The 23,759-nt window shown below is 34.8% G+C and overlaps 1 protein-coding gene and 1 long non-coding RNA gene across 2 annotated transcripts; one reads left to right on the forward strand and one right to left on the reverse strand.

Annotated features, from left to right (window-relative positions):
- Positions 1–43: 43 nt before the first annotated feature.
- On the forward strand, positions 44–12,978 carry LOC146733285 (uncharacterized). Its single transcript, XM_085491983.1, has 6 exons — positions 44–92; positions 1,358–1,471; positions 3,393–3,512; positions 6,316–6,582; positions 8,330–8,538; positions 9,858–12,978. Exons 1-6 carry the CDS (start codon positions 44–46, stop codon positions 10,185–10,187), a joined length of 1,089 nt encoding a protein of 362 aa, XP_085348109.1. The 3' UTR covers positions 10,188–12,978.
- LOC146733286 (uncharacterized) lies at positions 11,623–22,427 on the reverse strand. Its single transcript, XR_014926884.1, has 4 exons — positions 22,191–22,427; positions 15,641–15,703; positions 12,822–12,875; positions 11,623–12,155 (listed from the first exon to the last, which is right to left on the reverse strand). It is a non-coding gene; the product is annotated as an uncharacterized LOC146733286 (long non-coding RNA).
- Between the last annotated feature and the right edge of the window lie 1,332 nt (positions 22,428–23,759).

The raw sequence follows: 23,759 nt of genomic DNA on the forward strand, positions 1-23,759 counted from the left end.
GATGAGGAATTTCTGCTAGGCGATGATGTCATCCAATGTAACCATGGTTCCTATGGTACTGTGCCAAAACGAGTGCTTCATGCAAGAGGAGAGTAGGTGATATTTTGTTGTTTTTTATTACTTACTGGTTCAAACCAAAATGGTCTTCATACTTGTAACAGTACATGTTAATGTCATTAGTTATAAAGGTTTGAGCTGAATTAAAGATTAAGTTTTGGGAGAAAAAGTGTTTGAATTGCCCTGGAAAATGGCACAAATTTTTTTTTTTTTAAATCCATATATTATTATTAATATGAATCCTAATACTGTTGAAGCATTTTGAAAAATTTATATTTAATTTATAATAGTGAGTTTTCATATGTGATAATAGTTTTCCATTACTGTAAAAACACTTTATTTTCACTTGGAATTAATTTTTCGCTATTTTCGCTGAAGGAATGATTCAGTGAAAATAAAATCAAGCGAATATTCTTTTTTTCCTATATTTTACTAAATGTAAAATCATCATCAAAAATCAGTGAAAATAAAATCCATACAAAACACCCAAAAAGTCTTTTCAGCAAAAATTAATTGCAGCTAAAATAAAGTATTTCACAGTATATACAATGGGTAGTTCTATCCCATAATGCATTGCATATATCTGCAGTAACATGCTCAGTCAAAAATTTGAATTTGATCCTAACACCAAATTATTGAACATTTGTATCATTCTCATTTTTTAATTTGTTTTGGTTTCTATGGTAACAGTACTTATTTAGATGTATATGATTTATTTAATGACATGAACTGAAATTTCAGTATGCCAGTGTCCCATAATGCAACAGGATTTTCTACTCCTCAAATAAGATTTGGTTCCATACACTGATATAAACTGTTATTTTTATAATATATCATTGTCCATATATGGGCAATGCATTATGTCATTGGCATACATTATTTATACAATAATGAATCCCCCACAATGCCTTATTGGACAAGGAAAAGGGTCTACGGCAAGATAATGATATTAACTATAGTGACCATGATAGTGACCCTTCTCCGAATCCAATATGACACCGTATTGGGGGGGGGGGGGTCATTAATGTTATTATAAATCACTATCGCTAGAATGCATTTTTTTATGATCCAATTCATTATGGCCAAAAATGCATGAAAATTACACATTTTCACTATTCTGAATCTTTGTAATGTGTGGACAGATTCTATCGAAACTTAATTAGTACATGCGTTGAACATAATTGGACCTTGACTCTCATCATTATATTTTCGGATTGGGTTAAAATGGCAGTTCAGGATCCATATATCTGAACACATGCATGCATTATAACAGATATTACGGTATTATCTTTTGATGTAGATTCCTTCATGAGATTGAAGAGTCCTATTTATTATGAGGAAGCACTTCTCAGTGTCGGTGATTTTGTTGGTGCTAACATTGAACATATGGTGTTTGTAGAGAACACAACAACAGGTATAATTATTACAAAAATTGTCAGAGAATTTATTCCTGCATTTACTCTATTAGTAGCACAAATATATAAATAAGTCATATTGGCTTTAGTGTGATGTATGTGACAGAAAAAAAGTTAATTCAATCGAAAATAGTGTTGTACCCCCCATCACCATAGAATTTAATAGGTGAATTGTACACCTATATAAGTACTAGGTATATAGGCCACCCGCCTCTTTATGTTCTGCGTTTGTGCACCGTGATTCATTGGCAAGAAGCAGTGTTTTGTACTCGAAGATAAAATATTGGTGTAATTTCAAAGCTGTTAATTTCAATATACATGAATGTTAATTTATGGCTATTGTTGATTAGCTAGCAACATTTGTTATTACACTTTGGCATTCTGATTGGCAAAAATGTATGTGAATTCATAGTGCAACGGCCTATGGCCTAGGTACCCTATGTCATTTCAATCTAGACAATAAGTTCTGGGTCTGGGTTATTGTTAAGGAAGGCCTTAGTAGATAATAACCATCAATGAATATCATAGGTTAGAGGTCAATGAACTCAGAATTCCTAGTAGCATGCGTCTAACCCTGTCAAAACATTATCAAAATGATGATTTGCTTCCACTATGTTCTACACAAATGTTCACAAAAAATACAAACATTTCATTACAATATTATTTCCTCCATGTGTAGCTGTATGATTTGACCTGCAACAATGTCTTTTCACCTGATTGGTCATTAGTCTGATTTTATAACCAATCAGATATCAATATGGCATTTTAAGGTACTATATTCTAATTATCTTAGCGCCAACAAGGCCTGGTCTGAGACAAGTACCTGTGGTTTTTCTTTATTTAATTGTATAATGGCAATCATACAAATTAATTATTGACAAGAAATAAATTTATATTTCAAAATATGTATGAAAATATAAATGAAGAGGGTGTCAATAGATAATATAACCACTATATAATAATGTGATGGGGATTTATTTATATTATTATTATAATAATATTTATATACATACAAACTTATTAGGTTATTCACATTTGATCTTTGATTAAAAAACACTTAAATAGAGCTAATGAGTTAATGATTTGGCTGTGAATGTTATCCAAGGTTTCCTCAAAGTTGCATTTGTCACATTAAAAATATTGAAACTTATGAGTATAAAAAAAACAACACTAAATCCAAATCAATCTTTGTGGGGATTCACCTCTTTGCATGGCTCAATCATGTTTACACATTTTGGATAATTCTCAAAATGCATAAAATCAAACATTTCTGCAATTCTAGAACAAGCTCTTGGTTGTGTGTTTTATTTAATTTTGGTAAAAATACATTTGACATTAGAGGACCTTGATATACATCACTTTGTTTTACAGATAAACATTTGAACAAAAAGTTATAAAAAACAAAGTAGAAAAAGTGCGCCCTCACATGGCAGAATGTTATTTTCCTTGTTTGAACAAAGAAATTGCAGTTCTGGAGGGAAAAAAAGCCAAAACTAGCACTTTCTTGGCAGGCTGGCAAAAACAAAAAAATTGAGGATGATATCCTTACTGTGTTATATAAATGTGATTATCGGTATCTAAAAAAGTCAGGTTTTATGATTGGACAGTCAAATTTGGGGCATTTTAGAGGGAATGGCCACTTAGCCAAATGTGAACCCGAAAAAGGAAATGTCTTAAAATTTATGGGGTGTGCGCTTAGCTGGGCATGGGACCAGACAGACAAAATGTGACATTCTTTCTAGTTATTGATCAAAAAATTTACAACTTTCCACATTTCATGTGGGAAATTGCAGACTATAAATGAAACTATTTTTTAAATGGTGCCTGAAGCTGCACCTCAATGGGTTAATATATGCAGATTGACTGTTGATAAGTTTCCTGTATGCTGATTGGTTACCATGCTGTTTATATCTTTTCAAGGCATTAATACAGTCTTAAAGTCAATGAAGTTCAAGAAAGGAGAGAGTATCTTGATAAGTAATTTGACGTATCCTGCTGTAATTAATACAGTGAGAGATGTTTGCAGTGATCCAGAATTAGGTGAACCTTTATTTTTAACTTATTTATTAGAAAATACATTTGATACTATTGATTTATTTTTTGCTAATTTACATTTAATTTGCAAAAACAAAGTGTAAGTGAATATAAATTGTATTTTTCATCAGAAGATGAGATGCTTCTGTTAATAATTGCCAAGCATTTATAAGACAAAGATTTAGGCAAATATTCTGATATGAGATGAAGATTCCATTTGAAGTTACATGAATTGCGAGATGGTCACAAAGTTGCAAACAATAATTGTATATTTCTTGAAAATACTAACTGCAAATGAGTCTGCAAAAATAATTAGTGTGTGTTTCAGTTTTTTACCTTGCCCGTACCATCAAAGATGGAAGGGAAAGGTATATTAAGGGAAAAATTTTGTCTGGCGTTGTCGTTGTCGTCGTCGTTGTTGTTGTCGTTAATAATTGTTATTGTGTGCATGATAACTTTACTAATTCTATTCCAAACTTCATCAAACTTGGTCACCTTGTTCATCAGTATAAAGTCTTCCCTGAGTTTGAACAACAGATGTCCTGTATGAAAATATCATGCAAAAATTGAGAAAAACTGATAAAATATTTTGACTGTTTCTACTTGACTGATCACTGGTGATACACATCAAAGGTCACTGATCTCAGTGGAAATATGCATTGTTGTATGTGTTCAATGAAGCAAATGATTTATCTTGTAATAATATCCTTGGTAATGTATCTCAGAATCCCTTACTGGGTTTCAAAACCAACTCATGGAGAGATTGCACAGTCTGATACACATTTGCAAACCTACCAATAAATCTTTACAGAAAACAAGATGTCAGAAAATCAATATAAGCACTCCTATGAACTGGGTGCCAAACTTTGATCAAGATCTGAAGCTAATAGAAAATCTGTTTAGTTCAAAATTATCAAATCAAAAACAATACATAAAAAATACATAAAAAGCAAAACATTTCATCCACATTTTAAAAAGAAAATTGTTCTAAAATATATGTATTCTGTATTTGACAAACAGTTCATTCGACAAATGAAAACTCACAGGAATATGTTTCAGCTATTAGAACAGATTGATAGTCTTTAAGAGTTCTTATAATACTAGTTTAAAAACTCACTTCAAACAAAGATTGCAGTGTTTGAAGATGTAGGTTCTCAGGGGGCAACAGTACTGTTGACTTCTCCCTCCACTGGACACCAACTAACTATTTAAGTTGATTTACATACAAAGCAGAGCTTGCAACATGATAGCTATTCATAAAGGGTGTTTTTTGTTTTTTACTGTTCATATAATACAGTAGTCACACAATGAGGCAGTTCATATTTGTCTCAGTGAATCATTAATTTTTGACAGACACCTGTACAAAATACTTGGACAAAAGCCAGCTAAGATTTTCTGTTATGTTGCATGTTTTATGAATCTATTCACGTCTAAATGCAGCACTTTTTTTTGCAATGAGGCATTTGTTTTTATACTAAAATATCTGAATTACTTTGAATAAAGCTGGAAATTATGTCCCTTAAAATAATTAAACAAATAAGGCACAAATGTTTTTGTAAGATATTTACATCTTTAAAGGACATTCGGTAGACTGATTCCCCACTGTTAGTTCAACCCCAAAACTTTTTTATATTCAAAATTAATTATGACAATGTATATTTATATTGAAACAAACTATGTTAAAGGGAATTATATTATATAACAAAGGTCACCAGAGTTCAACTATGTTTTTCTTCTGGTTTTGATTCACATATAGCGCGAGTTGGATGATAACACACAATCTATTCTGTTAACACAATTAAACCTTTCCAAGTGTCCACTGTGCTCTATAACTCCATTAGTCACAAATATTGAATGTGATAATGAAATTTGTTTTGGGAGATTATTGTCAGGATATTCATCAACAATTTCATCTGCGACTAATATTAGTGGGTTAATTATTAGCATATGTTGGCTAATGTAGAATCCTTGTACATTCCACTTGATTTATACCGGATGCTTTCCTCAGACTGTATTGTATTGATAATGCTGTAAAACCATTTATTCACCAGTACCGTATTTTGATGCTTTTATCGTTATGTTCACTTGAATTTATTTCAGCAGATTTTACTTATCGCCAAAAATAAGGAAATTAAAAACCAGCAAATTTATAGTATTGTGAATACAACACGTGTTGCCACTAGAGGGGGCTATAGCAACAGGTTTTAATTTTTATTTTGATTAAAAGAGCGATGGTCGTCATGCCATGCATGTGTGACATAGATCTTATAAAAACCAGTACAAACTGAGACGTTAGTACTAGCTTTAACTATGTAATTGCTTTGCTGATTGAAAGGTATCGAAGGAGCCACCAACGATAATTAGTGTATGTCACGCCCAGGTTAAAACTTGTACTTGCGATTTTGAAGAAGAGTGCATTAGATTGGAAAAACAATCATCAATACTAATGTCGCGCATACATGGCACGACGAACACCGCCCTTTTTAAAACAAGTCTATCAAGATTTAAATCCAGTTATGCTGTGTTTAAGTAAACTTCCTGCATCAGTGGCCATGATGCACCTGTCATTCTTAGGTATTTTCACTATGCCATTGGGTATTTCACAAGTTTTTTAGTCTGTTTATGGTCAAGAATTTTACATACTTAAAATAAATGTTGAATTTCCCTGTTTATTTGGTACTCCCCCACCCAGTGGAAAACATTGATAAATGTATAACTACCGGTATATACATAATGTGTTAGCGAAAAATGTTACATCCCTGATTGAAAATATTTTGATATGTATGTTGTGTATCTTTCATCATAACAGGAATGTCGGTTGTCACACTAGACATGAAATTCCCAATTCGCAGCAAAGAAGAAATTATACAACAATATAGAGATATCTTGGAAGACAATCCATCTGTCAAAGTTGCAGTCATTGATCACATCGCCAGTTCATCTGCCATGGTAATGCCAATTAAAGAACTCATAGTAGTTTGTCAAAGTAGAGGTGTACAAGTGGTAATAGACGGGGCACATGCACCTGGACAACTACGACTAAATCTGGAAGAGCTTGGTGCTGATTATTACATCGGTGAGTTAAATAAGAATATTTGGTCTGAATTAAAGAGGACATATGTCGTCTTCAACTTTTCATTATTGTGGGTTGATGCCATTAAGAAATCGAAAATGCAAAAAAAAAAAATTGTGATATTGAACAATTTGCTGAGAAACAATGTGCCACAAATTTGGTTACTGTGGTGAAATTACTTCTTCATCTAAATTTAGCTGGGTGACTTTGGATGACAAATTGTTACCGTAATTGCTCTATTATTTCTTCATATATACATGTACCAAAAATCATTAAAATATTACTTATTTTGACCATAGACACACCCATCATTTATGTAAGCTCAGGCACTACTAATAGAGCATTTTGAAATGAAAAAAATATGTCGAGTTTTCAGTGTGATGATATACATGTGAAATGAGAAGTTCTCTCCCATAATGCAATGCATGCCTTTATTCGACTCGTAGTGTCTACAATCAATATACAAGGTTAATTTTATATATTTTTTTCATGGCCAATCTTTAGCATCTAGATTTTCTGCTTTTTCAATAATATTAACATATTCAAATTATATTCAAAATGTGTCACATGGGACTCACACTTAACATTATGTCCTGTGATGACTGGTGCATAAAGCTTGGAGAGTCGTCACCTGTGCATGTGAGAGATGACCATAGTGTGTCATTGTTTACAACCAAATATCTACCCATGATCCTTTGTACGGTTAGTGACATTGTTATTGTTGATTGGAACATACATGTATGCACAGGTGACAGGTAACGACTGCCGCTTTAAGTCGTGCTGAAATTAAAGTTGAGGTGCGATTCAACAGTACTTCAGAGATATATAGCACCTGTATGACACAGCAAAGTATGCTTAAATTTTTATGGCCATTACATTTTTTCTTATTTGCTTCTCTAATTTCTTGTCTTTGTATAAATATTTAAATATATATGCAACTCACACTAGTGACATTCATGATGACATCTTGAGACAGATGTTAATTGGCCATGTGGAGCCAAAGCTGAGGCTACATAGATACTCCACATTCTCCAAACAAAAAAGGGGGAATTGGTGGGGTTTTTTTAAACACAGAATGTCACAGAGTAATTTGGTCGTTTCATTCCTGCTTACTGAGGTTGGATGCTTGTATCATTTGTGGATTCCGGATTTGCTATTTGTTGCATGTAATTATAAGCTGACCTGTGTTACATATTCATTACTGTGTCACTCGCCTGCATTTGTTGCATTAGCGGTACTCCACCAATATTCACGCACTGAACTGGAGGAACTGTGCCTACTACCGGTAGTTTATCTGTTCACTAGTAAACTCTCACAATAATTACATTCTCACCATTTCTGCCTCAGTTTCCATACTATGTATGGAACTGTAATTGTATAAAAAAAATTGTAGATTTGGGCTTTATCTTTACCTACTGGTATATCTATAAATCTTTTCCAAATAGAGGGTGGTCTTCGCTTCTGATCTAGTGGCTAAGTACAAATTCGACCTGGAGAAGGTGTAAAACCCAATTGGTTAGCATTGTTACCATAGTGACGAGAGAACAGAGAACTAGCAGAAGCAGTTCTACTGGTTCAGTGTGTGAACATTGGTAGAGAGAGATAATTATATGAATGTAAACAGATCTCGCCTTTTCTCCCAGATCATCTGCTTATATTTTCTTCTCTTTCACTTCATCAATCCGCTTGAAACACAGCAGTATCTGTTTCTCAGATCATCAATGCACCTGTTTATATTTTTACATACCAGGTAATTTGCATAAGTGGATGTTTGCTGTCCGAGGAAGTGCGATATTATGGGTACATCCAAAACACTACAAGTCTATCAAACCACTGATTACAGGTCACAATTATCAGCAAAGTTTGTTCAATCAGTTCTTCAATCAGGGAACACGCGATTCAACTCCTTATTTCTGTGTGCCAGCTGCTATACAGTTCTACGAGGAGATTGGTGGATTTGTAAGTTCACATTACTTTTCTTCTCCATCACATATATTTACAGCCATAAAATTAATTTTAGTTCTAAACTTTAACATGTTTTTACTTGGGTAAAATGAAAAATTGAAAAACAAACCCCTGATGAGAATGGTTGTGTCCAGAAGCACCAGTTGTTAGGATTGAAAGTACCAAAACAACACCGCTTTGTTCTAGTCTAATTATATCGAACAAAATTTATTTTGGGTTCTACAGTAAAGTGCTAGTCAACAAAATTTTGTTTGAAGCTCTTGACTTGTCCTGTAAATTACTTTATTTTCACTTGGAATTTATTTTCGCTGAAGGAATGAATCTGTGCGGATCAAATACATTTTTGTGATGTTTCATTCAGTTTATCAAAAATCAGTAAAAACTAAAAGTATTTTACAGTATGTGTACTGTAACAACTACGCATTCTCAAAATATCTGTATCAGAAGTTACTTGCTAATAGTCAAACATCAATGAAGCAGTTCTGTGGATTATAGTTGTGATTGAGTTTTCACCATCTTCAGTAATACTTTGTGTTTGGTGATTGAAGATGGACTATATTACAAAATTAATATTTAATGTAAAGCATTTCCATTAAGATTAGTCTGAGATGCACTTCAGAATCTTGTTTCCTGTACAGCCCTTTCAACTCTGGTTACCGCTGCATTTGGGCAAACATTGAACCAGTCACTGGTAGCATAGTGGTTGTCGCTTCAGACTCATGATCAATAGACCCAAGTTCAAATCCTACCTTAGGCTGAATATCAAAGGATCGACCCCTACCCTGGGTGAGTGTGCCACAGACTCAATGGGAAGGCCAATTCACTGGCCGAGATTCATTCACTAGTGAATGTGACTTTGGGGGAAGCTTGGTTAAGGTCTGCAGGTGCTTGTGTTCGACCGAGCCTGTTTGACGCCAGGATAGCGCATTAAGATTGACGCACAGCCCTGTCATGTAGTCCCAAACATGAATACGACTTCTGTGGCAAAAATGCACTATGTGTCAGCACTAGCACTTGCAATTTGCACATACAAAAAAAGGCAGGAGAGACAAGTGACACTCAATGTCCAGAAAAATATTTAAAAAAAACATTGAACGTTATATGATTCCCTAAGTTAGTGAAGTTAAATTCAGCGAACTCTCGTACCAGAATATAAACAGCAATGCATGATGGGATTTGTTAGGGAAGATTTTTTATATTTGATTTTTGGTGAATTTACAAAGAAATGGGTGGAGGGCCTAATACTGTTAACAGTACAGCTGTAAGATGCTTATATGTAACCTTGTATTTCTAAATATATTATATTTTTGTAGGAGAAAATCACCAAATACAATACAGAATTACTTCACTGGGCAATGGAGTTATTGAAGGAATCATGGAAGACAGAAAGTTTTCCAATACCTGACAGCATGAGGGCGCCCTTTATGGGAATTATTGCTTTGCCAGAGACCAGTAAGGGACCTATAATGAATACAGATTCCAGGGGAATTGCTCAGCTAGTGGACAAAATTTATGAAAAATACAAAGTTCATGTTGTTATTGTATATCACCAGGAACGTCTCTGGTGTCGTTTGTCAGCCCAGGTTCACAATACTAAAAAAGATTACCTGAAACTGAGAGATGCTGTATTAGACATGTTATAGACAGTCTAATCTCTTTTCATTGTATGCCTAATATGGCAGGGTTTCTGAATCACATGATCAACTATATGCCTAATATGGTAGGGTTTCTGAATCACATGATCAACTATATGCCTAATATGGCAGGGTTTCTGAATCACATGATCGACTATATGCCTAATATGGTAGGGTTTCTGAATCACATGATCAACTATATGTCTCAGGAATTTTTTTAAACAAGGGAACAGGGGCGCAGCGCCCCCTTACCCTGGGGAGCATATCCTCTGGCAACCATAAAATTCTGATTGACCAGGGATCAGTGGCCAGTTTTCAACTGTGACCTGTCTGATAGTAATTTTGGCCCCGAGAAAGCCATAGAATGCTCCATTTTAACTTAGAATTATCAAAAACTCCACACCCTGGTAGGGAGAACCCTATCTCTCCCACTTGGTGGCGCCGCTATTATTTACCCAATAATAAGAACAATAAGAAACACTGAAAAATAATAACAAAAGTAAGCCACACACAAAAACAAATATGGAGAAAAACAAATGGTAAGAAAGAAGGGTAAAAAGGAAATCAGAAAATAGCTTAGTGCTAGTAGTTTGATTTCCAATATACACTGGAAGTAAATTATAATGTATAAAGTAGTGGGCCAACAATAAGTATATTAATATGAAGATTAACTAACCAAATTAATAAATAACAAAATAAATAAATATGTAAATTAATACAAATCTGTGATAAATAAACATATAGCTTATTAGTCAATAAATGAACAAATATGTCTGTATGGCATCACGCTTTGCCGTCATCACCACCACGGAAACACTGACAGCACTCGATGGCCGGGGATGGTGAACCACAAATTGCTTAATTAATATCTAATTTTGAATAATAACGTGATTCGTTGGGTTTGTTGATGGCCTATGCTGCTGAGAATTCACTCACAGCTGAATCTACATATTAAATACTTGCCAATGTTCAGTTGTTTGCCGGGTTTTTGATGCAATATGCTTGTTTTATAAGATGTACTGTTAGCTGCTTAATTTTTACACTGCTAGAGATATTCATGATTTGATATTATGGCATTCATATTTCATAAAGACAAAATATCACCAAAATCAAATTCAAAAAATATTTGATTACCATAAAATTTGAACATACACTCAAAACAAGTGAACAGTATAAAACTCATATAAAGCAGCCGGGAAAACAAAAATACTGAAGCAGACTAAGAATCTGCTGCCACAAGATACTGGTAGCTACAACAGAGAAAACTGAACAGGCAAATCTATCTGCAGCAATTAACCAAATTTAACACCATTATTTATAAGGAACTCTATGAGTATTTTGCTTATCCAAAATAACAGAGAAAAGTGTTAGCTCTTAAGTGACACAACATTTCATAGTATACATACATGCATTGTTGAAAAAATTGCGAAATACACACTAAATATTATTTTTAGCTACAATTAATCTTTATTTAGTCACTTAATTTATCAATTCTCAAATGCAAGTTATTTCACCACTTGCCAGGTAAAAAAGTGCCGTGAAAGTGACTGGAATGACTTTCTCATGAACGTACCACACCTTCTATTCACAAGTCACTCAGCTTAGAAAGTTCTTGGTGAGCATCGGTGTAGAACATGTAAATATGCTCACATAGTAGAACTCAATGCAGTGGTCCCTGATGCAATATTCGCTGTGGTTCGCTGTCTGTTTTGGATGGCTCAAGCTTCTCCGAAACCTTGAAAGCAACTCCATGTAATATCCACTTGCCGTGCAATATACAATGTAATATCCATTTTTATTCAGTGTCATGTGACTGAGTCTCAACCAATCACACTATGCGTAACAACAGTTTTGATGGCTGTGTCCCACATAAATTCATCAACATTCAAATTACAGGAACTGTCCGGAAAGTTTTCTCTGTCGTGTCAAATCAAACTGATCTGCTTTATACCTGTCAATGCTCGGTGGCCCACTCTCCTACAAAACAAATGAGAAACTTATAATATTGTAATCACACTAATTTGTCATGTATAACAGAAGACAATGGACTACGCGTGAAAGAAAACAATTTCATGCAATTTCAGAAGAAAGCAATGTACTATTTAAATGTGTCGACTGAAGTGGTTAGTATGATGGTAGATTACACCAGTGGGGTAACAGTTCTTGCTGGTGGTATGACAAATGATAAAAACATTCATGACAAACGCACATTTATTTGTGTTGAGATACGGTCAAGGCATGTCAGTGAGGCGATATCATAGAACAGCATTGATTTGAATCTTATCTGAGGAAAAAATGACGTGCATTGATCAAGATCCCACCATGTTCAATGTACATACCAAATTTATCTGAAATAAGCCATGTACTACTGAGATTGAGTTCCAAAATGGCAGAAATGCTTGATTTTCTTCATGATTTAGTTAAAACATTTTGTAGCTTTGTACCAAGTGAGAGATGAAAATTGAAGGAGAGGGTGGAAGAGCGGGAAGAGGCATTTCTCATATTTAGTTTTTGAGTGTGAAATCTTCAGTTGTGGATTGTTATGCATGTGCGGTGGGTGAATGTGATTGTCATTGTTTTTAGATTCTACATATACATATTGATACTATACTTATTGTATACTTAACATGAAAAATAATGTACCTGAACAGCAATAGTGGCGTGGTTTCTTCTGAGAAATAATCTAATTCTCTGTATCTACAAGAACAAATTTTAATTATACTGGTCAATAATGTTGATCAAATATCAAACACTGTATTCGCTATATGTGTATTATTAATAAAAGCATGAAAACCATAAATTGATCATTATCGTATATCTAACAACCACCCATCCTATACCCAGCCCATGGGTGATGTTTCGGCAGGTGGGCGTACTTTTGGTTGCAAAAAAAAACATTCTTTTACTTACGAGTCACAGAATCAGATCAAAGTTTCAGAAATTTATATATGCTGGAAATTTTGGGGTAGTCAGGAGAGTCTCAGCAACTAGCCCAAAGTATTTTTTTGAGAGTTTTCAACAGTTGTGGTTGCCAGCGGGTGAAAGTACTCCAGAGAAGAGGTCAATTCCATTTGACAATGCGCTTTTTATTACTGTTAAATGTTACTTCTTCAATGATCAGTTTATCTCCCGAAAAACCCAATTTCATGTTTGTTTGTTAAACAAAATTGTGATATGTCATTGAAATAAATACCAAAAAATACTAATAAAATGCAACACTTATATTTATAAATAACCGTGTTGTGTTGCCTACACTGGATATTATTGAATACATCGGCATCCCCAAACAGCTTTCTTTTTGGCTAACAATCATCTTGACCTATGAGGTCCTATGACACATATTTGTGACACGCATTTTAAAACTAATTGAAGATCTTTCAGTCTTTTCTGATATCTTAATACGAATGCCGATGGCAATATTCTTATGACTATATTTAGGCTATAATGGATTGAAATAGCAATTAAAATCAAAGAAAGCTTAGAAAGAACTGAGAGTATTGGAGACACATTAAATATAATTCAAAATTACTTGTACTTGATTGAGATAGTGATGGAAAAGCTGAAAACTAATAATGCAAATCAGAAAATTAATATGAACAGATTTGAGTGTAAAACTAATGAGGTCTACGCAATGTAACAGACCATCTATGTACCAAGTTTTATTGGAACCGCAAAAAATTATGAATTATTATGCTAATTAGGGAATTAATATAAACAGATTTTAACCCCAAACTAATTAGGTTTGTACATTGTCCTAGAGCATCTTTGTACCAAGTTTCATTGAAATGGAATAATTAGTACTTTACATATCAGTGTGATAGCTTAAAAGTGGTTAATTATGCAAATTTGTTATTAATATGTACAGATTTTAACCCACAATTAGCCAGGTCTGTCTATTGTCCTACAGCATCCATGTACAATGTTTCATTGAAATGTGATGATTAGTACTTGAGAAATCAGTGTGAAAACTGAAAATTAATTAATTATGCAAATTAGGTAATTATTATGCACAATTATTTACCCTAAAACTAATCAGGTCTCTCGATAGTCCTAAAGGATCTATGTACCAAGTTTCATTGAAATGTGATGATTAGTACTTGAGATATCTGTGGAAACGCTGAAAATTAACTAATTATGCAAATTAGGTGATTAATATGCACAATTATTTATCCCAAAAAATGAATCTGCACCGTCCTTGAGTATCTATGTACCAAGTTTCATTGAAATGTAATGCTTACTACTTGAAACATCAAAAGCTGAAAATTAATTAATTATGCAAATTAGGTAATTAATATGCACTGATATTACCCTAAAAACTATCAGGTCTGTGCAGTGTTCTATAACATTTATGTACCAAGTTTCATTGAAATGTGATGATTAGTACTTGAGATATCTGTGGAAACGCTGAAAATTAACTAATTATGCAAATTAGGTGATTAATATGCACAATTATTTATCCCAAAAAATGAATCTGCACCGTCCTTGAGTATCTATGTACCAAGTTTCATTGAAATGTAATGCTTACTACTTGAAACATCAAAAGCTGAAAATTAATTAATTATGCAAATTAGGTAATTAATATGCACTGATATTACCCTAAAAACTATCAGGTCTGTGCAGTGTTCTATAACATTTATGTACCAAGTTTCATTGAAATGTGATGATTAGTACTTGATCAGTGGAAAAACCGAAAATTCGCTAATTATTATGCAAATTAGGTAATTAGTAATTAGGCAATTTTTACCAAAAACTAATCAAAACCTACCATTAGTTCAGAGCATCTATGTATTAAGTTTCATCAAAAACCAATGAGTGGTTGTTTAGATATCAGTGGAACAGTCATGGAACAGCTAAAAATTAGCTAATTATCATGCAAATTAAGTAATTAATATGCATGGATTTTTACCAAAAACTAATCAAATCTGTGCACAAGTTCAGAGCATCTATATACCAAGTTTTATCAAAATCCAATGAGTGGTTATTTAGATATAAATGGAACAGTCATGAAACAGCTAAAAAATAGCTTATCATGCAAATTAGGTAATTAATATGCATGGAATTTCACCAAAACCTAATCAAATCTGCGCATTGGCCCAGAGCATCTATGCACCAAGTTTCATAAAAAACTGATGCATGGTTCTTGAGATATCAGTGGAACAGACGGACACACATACACACACATACACACACACACACACACACATACAGACACACCAACTGCAAAGACTCCCATTTTGTGCTTCGCACATGGGAGTCAAAAAGTAAAAAAAAGATCACTCTGATAGATGCTCAATGCAGAACAAATACTGGAAATTCACTGGGTTTAAATTTTTCTATTTTCACTATTTATGAAATCCAGTGAATTAAATTTACATGAACACAAGAAATCCATGAATCTGAAACCAAGCGAGTATTCCTAAAATACCAAAATTAGTACTTTTCCAGTATATATTTTGACTTACCATATAACGTCCCAATCTTGCCAAAATATGGAATGGTTGTGAGATTCGATCCATCTCTCATATCTGTAAAAAAAACCATAATAAATCAAAGAAAGAACTCCCGTGTGCTGAGGGAATAAGGATCATGATGTAATATTCGGGAATATTTGAAAATGATAAACAAATTATGAATAATCTATTAAATAAGGAGCCACCAGTAGTCATCTACACACATAGACATCGTATACCTACAATAAGCCTACTTAAAAATATGCATAAAAAGTCTACACAAAATTGCAACATTAAAAAGAAAACTGAAATAATTCATAAAACATTGGGGAAAATGAAATGCAACGAAAATAGTAAACAAATAAATGCCCAAAATAAACTTATAGGGCATTTAAAAATATTTTAGAAATTTAGTTAACACGGAAAACGTGAAGTAGCAAGAACAACTATATAAATTTCTGACAAACAATCACAATCTAAATATCTAAAATTCAAACCACTATCTTAATATCAATATGTGTGTCAACAAGTCATTGTCAATGACACGTCCCCGTTCCGTTCATATTTGAGTGACATATACATTCAAAGCAGATCATGACCGAAATGCACCTGCATATGTACAACACATTGTGCTAAATTTGAACAAAATCCATCCATGCATGACTGAGATCCGGTTCTGGAATTGTGAAAATATGTGATTTTGATGCATTTTCGGCCTTAAAATGGCCATCATTCCGCTATTGTTAAGCAGATCATGAAACAAATGCACATATCTATTTGTGACATGATGTACCATGTGTGTGTGAAGTTTGAACTTGATCAATCCAGACATGTCTTGGATACGGATCCAGAACTGAATTCTTTAACAAAATGGCCGCCAGTCGGCCATTTCGAACTTGATCCGAAAAAAAAAAAAGATGTGCATCAAGGTCCTATTATGTTTAATGTATGTACCAAATTTGAACAAAATCCATCCATGCATAACTGAGATACGGGTCCGGAATGGTGAAAATGTGCGATTTCAATGCATTTTCGGCCTTAAAGCGGCCCCCATTTGGCTATCGTTAATGAGATCATGAAACAAATGCACATACATATTTGTGATATGATGTACCTTGTGTGTGTGAAGTTTGAACTTGATCAATCCAGACATGTCTCGGATACGGATCCAGAACTGAATTCTTTAAAACAAAATGGCCGCCAGTCGGCTATTTCGAACTTGATCTGAAAAAAAAAATGACGTGCATCAAGGTCCTATTATGTTTAATGTATGTACCAAATTTGAACAAAATCCATCCATGCATAACTGAGATACGGGTCCGGAATGGTGAAAATGTGCGATTTCAATGCATTTTCGGCCTTAAAGCGGCCCCCATTTGGCTATCGTTAATGAGATCATGAAACAAATGCACATACATATTTGTGATATGATGTACCTTGTGTGTGTGAAGTTTGAACTTGATCAATCCAGACATGTCTCGGATACGGATCCAGAACTGAATTCTTTAAAACAAAATGGCCGCCAGTCGGCTATTTCGAACTTGATCTGAAAAAAAAAATGACGTGCATCAAGGTCCTATTATGTTTAATGTATGTACCAAATTTGAATGAAATCCGTCCATGCATAACTGAGATCCGGGTCCGGAATGGTGAAAATGTGCGATTTCAATGCATTTTCGGCCTTAAAGCGTCCGCCATTTGGCTATTGTTAATGAGATCATGAAACAAATGCACATACATATTTGTGACATGATGTACCTTGTGTGTGTGAAGTTTGAACTCGATCAATCCAAGCATGTCTCAGATACGGATCCAGAACTGAATTCTTTAAAACAAAATGGCCGCCAGTCGGCCATTTCGAACCCGATCCAAAAAAAAAAAATGACGTGCATCAAGGTCCTATTATGTTTAATGTATGTACCAAATTTGAACAAAATCCGTCCATGCATAACTGAGATCCGGGTCCGGAATGGTGAAAATGTGCGATTTTGATGCATTTTCGGCCTTAAAATGGCCGCTATTCGGCTATCGTTAATCGGATCATGAAAAAAATGCATGTGCATATGTCCCATATAATGTGTGATGTATGAGTGAAGTTTGAACTTAATCGGTCCATGCATGTTCGAGATACAGGTGATCACGGACGCATGGACGCACACAGGGCAAAACATAAGTCCCCGTTTTCGGACTGCGTCCGAACGGGGACTAATAAATATTATATTTATTTATTTATTTTCAGTTACGTATATTAATAAGGAAGGCATCACAATCTTTTAGATTGGTTTGTAAATCCCGAAAATCTACATGGTAAAATTACAACCATCGTACAGCTCAGTACCATAACAAATATTAATAATTTACGGCAGACGTACTTCTCGGTACATAAAATTCAAAGTAATCCCCATCGCGTCTCATTTGTTACTGCGTATAAATTGACACTATCTGGGGCACGTGATGAGTACCAATCAAAAATACACACAGGACATTTAAAGTGGCTCGAAACAAAACCTATTCGCTAATTTTCGTTTCGAAAACATCTACGATGGATTAAATACCATCCCGCATGTTTTTTTTTTTACCAGGCAGGAGACGCCGGTCAGCGTGGCGTTGCCCCAGTGGTTTCCACTGTGCATCCAGTAGTTAATGCCGACGTCACGGTCTATACATTCCACATGAAGCATGGTATTCAGCTTAACCATATTTTCTTTTTTGCTCCATGGCTTAACTTAATAGGAACAGTAACTCGAGCAATAAATGTGCCTTCCGATTTGAGGGATATCGTGCGGTGTAATATTCAACGAAAAAATAGTGAAACACGAGGCTCACGCTGGGGGGCCCACATAAGGTGTTGCAATAGTGTAAATATAACAAAGCCAAACACCGATTGTTTCCTTTGCTAGGTAAAATCAATGTACAGAATAATCGGATGAAACAACTAAAGTAAACTAGGATATATTAGAGCTAATGAATTCGTAATTTCCGACGAAAAGGGCCGGGAAAAAATACCGCTCATAACAAACCACCGTCATAACAAATCACCGTGTTGAGGGGGCGGTGAACAAATGAGACACCGATTGTCAAATTGTTTTGGTAATCATCGCATGTCGATTCACGTCATTTGAACAGGGTACCCTGATACAAAAATAAGGTAAACCAGCTTACTTAGTGATAATGATTTTGTGATTTCCCACACGAAGAACGTTCTCAGAAATAATCCGACATGCTGCATGATCAGCCCACCAACAATGGGCACCAAAATTGATCACTCCTGTCACGGTAAATTCGGTATGTTTCACGAGCTTTTTTTCTCCAAATCCCAACATATATTTACACATGCAGGCGAATTTTGTCAGCCCTGTGTAAATAGATATTTTTACTTGGAATGTGCCCCATTTTACGTACGAGAAGCCCTTACACAACGACATAGTCATCAACACACAGACATCCTATACCTACTAATCGACATGATAGCTTCGTAATTTGGGGAAGGTGGGGGTGAAAGTGCACCATGCAAGTTTCCAAATGTGTAAAGGAAAATAAAGGAAAGAAGTACAATACAATGTTGGTAAGCGATACAAAGGAATTATCTCCTTACGGCAGCAACTTGATACAACTACATTGATGCTGGAGGGTACCATATTTGTTCTCGCGTTCAATAATACGGTGATAAATCAGGATTCACAAGTACAACGAATTTACACAACATTTTACCATGAAATCGAACCTACCAACCATTTTCATATCTTCAACACTGCCATGGTTTTGGCGATGATGAATCTCACATTCATTATTTTCTTGACTGGGCTCACACAGGGTTCAATGTTCCGTGGCTTGAATGTAATTGTACACCACACGTGAATGTAAACTAGCTTGCACAGTAATTCGTTTCACAGTCATTGTGGTTATACATTTGTTCAATTACTTATTTATTTCCTTATACGATAATAAAAAATCATACATGTAATTTCTTAGACCTTTTCATAATGTAAACTGATACATTTCATCTCCCGAGCGCTTGCTTCGTTTTTGTACAACACACTGGAAATAACAAAATGGCCAACACCATCATAAATTGCTGGTCATAAAAATTAGAATACTCATGCGCATCATTATGCAAATTAGTCCACTCACCGATTCGTATTAGTTGTATTCATGCAATTGGGCATAAAAAACTTTAAAAAAAAATAATAAAAAAATACATAAAAAATGCTAAATTTTAATTAAAATGTAAAATACAACAATGAATTGCAGCAGCCAATCATTAGGAACATTCTTACCAAGTTACATAAAAATCGTTTTAATGCTTTTTGAGATATAACTGAACTAGCTTAAAATTCACACATTATTATGCAGATGAGCTCATTAATATGCATGGATGTCAACCAAAAACTAATCAAATCTGTGCATTGCCCCAGACAAGCTATATACCAAGTTTCATTGAAATTCGAACATTGGTTCTTGAGATATCAATGGAACAGACACACACACACACACACAGACAGACAGACACACTAACTGCAAAGACTCCCTTTTTGTGCTTCGCACACGGGAGTCAAAAAGCAGTCATTAATAAATTTGAGTTAGCTGTGATTTCACTAAAAAATAAATGTTTGAAAGGAAGTCGGTCAAAGGGCTATTTCGCATAGATGGCAAACATCGATTCTTAAAAAAAATGTTTCAGTTCAAAATATCATACTCGTATGTATGGGGGGGGGTGTAATCCTACGCAAAGTACCTAGTTTCCTTTTATGTTGAACTTTGCCACTTTGAGAACACCTCTTTTATGTTGAACTTTGCCACTTTGAGAACACCTCTTTTATGATTCTGCATAAATTGTAAAAATTTGAAAAATGGTGAAATACCACATTCCAATACATACTACCTTTGGATAATAAATAAAGACTAGCCGGAAGCAATATGGTGCAGCTAGCAATACAAATTTTTTTTTTAAATTAATATTTCTTAATATTTTGTTATTATGCTTATCAGTAGTGGTCAGAATACTTTTGCAATTTTTTATAAAAAAAATTAATGCTAATTTCGCAATTCTGATTGATCATCAAGATACAGCAATACCATTAACAGGTTTTTTTGTAGAAAAAAAACTGCCATAGGGTTTTCCCAACCAGCCAGATTGGAAATATGAAAAGATAAAGGCAAGGCAAAATCATTGGGCATCAAGTCTTCCAAGCCCTGTTAACTGCACATATCAGCAATACATTATGGGGCAAAGCTCCCATTACATAATAAAAATATATTCAGTGGCGGATCGGGGGGGGGGGGTTCTTGGGGTCCAGGACCCCTCCTATTGGAAAATTTATTGGGTTTGTTTTTGTATAATATAAAAAAATCATTACCTTAGTCTGGCGATTTTAAAGTTTGGACCCCACTCCCCCATAAAAAAATCCTGTATCCGCCCCTGATATTATAACTTTTGAATGGTTCACATAATACCGCTGAAAAACGAAATACTAGTACTAGTAGTAAATAAAATACAGAATTGACCAAAAATTACAAAAATATTCATCAAAAATAGAGAATTATTATACTCATAGAATTATAGTACTCGTAGAGGCGCATAACAAATATTTGAAGATACGTTTCGTTTGTACCCCGTTTTACCGCCACCGCCCAGACAGAACATCGGTACGACATTTCCAAAACTCAAACCCCACCCCACGCGTGTGGCTTTCCCACGTCACGACACTCTACTACCTACCGCCGAGTAAGAGAAACATAAATAGTTAGAACATTACCCCTAAAGCTCACATGGAAGTTGAAAAAAACGGGAGTTTAAACTGCACATGGGGAGTGTGCCCAAACATGGCGCCAAGTTGTGTCGACTCCGTCAAATACACAAGTAAAATCACTTGTTGATGTTAATACAGACCCTGAATTGAAATGCCCCTTTGTTTATCTACTACATGAGCGATTTAGAAAACGTTAAAACTCACTTTTTTGTCGATTTGACTGTGGATTCTGGATTTTGCAACGTAGCGAATGTCGTTGCAAAGCCAACTGTCTGTCAAACTCTTGAATATGGCGGGAAATGCAGACGAATCTACGACCCCGCGTTATAAAAAAAAAAAAGTTCTCCTCTTTGTTATTCGCGAGATCATTTTATGCTACATATATGTGGAAAAATTGAAACAGCACCCCAAAAAATCACTGATACTTCAACAAATTGTCAATTACCCAATTGTCCATAAATATCACGATAATAAAAGAGGAGCAAATGAATCTAACTCTAAACAGAAAAAGTACTCCGCCATAAAAAAAGTTCCCTGTAATAATTTAGCTATACAAGCGAACCAAGCAAGGGACACCGGGAACGTAAACATCAGTCTCATTAATTATTCGACATGAATGTGGCGTTCTTAACATTATTATCATTTTACAAAGTGTATTTCGAAGTCAACACGTTATAAACATGAAATCAAATTATAGAGTGGTAGCAGCTCTGTAAAATACGTGAAACGCATGAAGAAGATCCCATTATATGTATACGCTAGTACATTTCATACTGCGATCAAAACTCGCCAGCCTGTAACTATGTACTTACATTACAGTCGTTAGAGATATCATGAATATGTTGTCTGCCACATACTGACTGGATAGCTACCGTGACTGTACCGCGGAGCGTAGGATAGTTGGATAGGTCCCACCGATATTGAAGGGGCTTCACCCGTCTGCCATTACAGTAAAGTCCATTGTCAATGTTACTGTCCATTATGTTCGATATTACAGCATAAATACTCGACTACACTGTACATAAATTAAGTCAGTCGTTGGGCTCACAGTCGTTAGATGATATATTGATCAGTGTATTGATTACTAGTATCGAAGATCCGTCATTGTGGCGTGGGGGGGGGGTCAGCTCATGGGGCATGCTTCTTCATTATTGGTAAAACAAATTTCATCGTTTCATAAATAAAATATAACAGACCGTTTATTTAATCAATCGCTTAGCTTATTACAATTTTTGAAGGGTCAATTATTCTATAAAACGCAATTCCGGATATATGTGTTCGCCCTATATGATAATCGACGTTTCCGTCACGTGTCCACTTCCTATAGAATGAATAATGGACACGTAATGCTAATGACGCAGTAAAACAAAAGACAACACCCCCTATATGTGTGGAGCTCCGTCTATAAAAACACGGGCAACAAAACAAATATGTCGCCTATTTAAGTGATAATATGACATGTGAATCATTTAATTAGCAAGAAATATAGGTTTATCCTTTTGAGTACAGCTGAAAAAATCCCCTGTTACACCTCGGAGGAGTAATAGATTATACCATGGAGCTAAAAAAAACTCCATGATTATACAAAGGTGGTTGCCATTCCCGATGATAATAGACATCGGGTTTTGCAAACAGCGCCACCAGCGATTAAACTTTGTAAGCTGCGTTCACGACTAACGTTGGTACATGGTGACTGATTTTGCTTCCACTTTATAATACCTTGTCTGTACCAATACAGTCTGCACCACTACACACACATATGCAGGAATGTGACGTTTTGGGTAGGCAGAAAGCGTTGTTGTTTCGCTTGGAATTTTGCCAAAAAAAAACACACCTTTGTTTTCACCAGTCTCGGCGCAGTAAATACATGTATTGTTAAGCACGCCGAGTCTAGCCGCTTTCTCTATTGTATTATAAATAAAAAAAAATGCTACGCCTTTGAGATATTTTTAGAATTAAATTCTCGCGATGTCACCAATACCACGATAACAATCACAACCTTTGAGTCTACCAGTAACCCAAGGACTCCTCTATGCTTGGACATGAATATCGCCATAATTCAATAACAGCAGATAAGCCAGATTTGACAGCTTTATCACAGTGTCACGGAAAATAAGTTACACTGCAAGCTATAACAGGGTGATCGAAACTGAAATGATACCTTGTTAACCTGATGTGCACCGCGAAGGAAAAACATGAGATAAAAATACCTCATTATGGGAAATTCTCTGAAAACCTGTACCAGAAAGCAATACATACGGCATGACGCGGAATGGCGTTGGAATACACGTGAATTTCTCGCACAAAAAAAAGAACTTTAAGTGAACTTGAATCTATAAGACAACAACGTTGTGCGTTGCCGTGCTACAGTTCCATATCCG

This window comes from Saccoglossus kowalevskii, chromosome 17 (genome assembly GCF_978046115.1).
Source record: "Saccoglossus kowalevskii chromosome 17, keSacKowa6.1, whole genome shotgun sequence".
NCBI lineage: Eukaryota > Metazoa > Hemichordata > Enteropneusta > Harrimaniidae > Saccoglossus > Saccoglossus kowalevskii.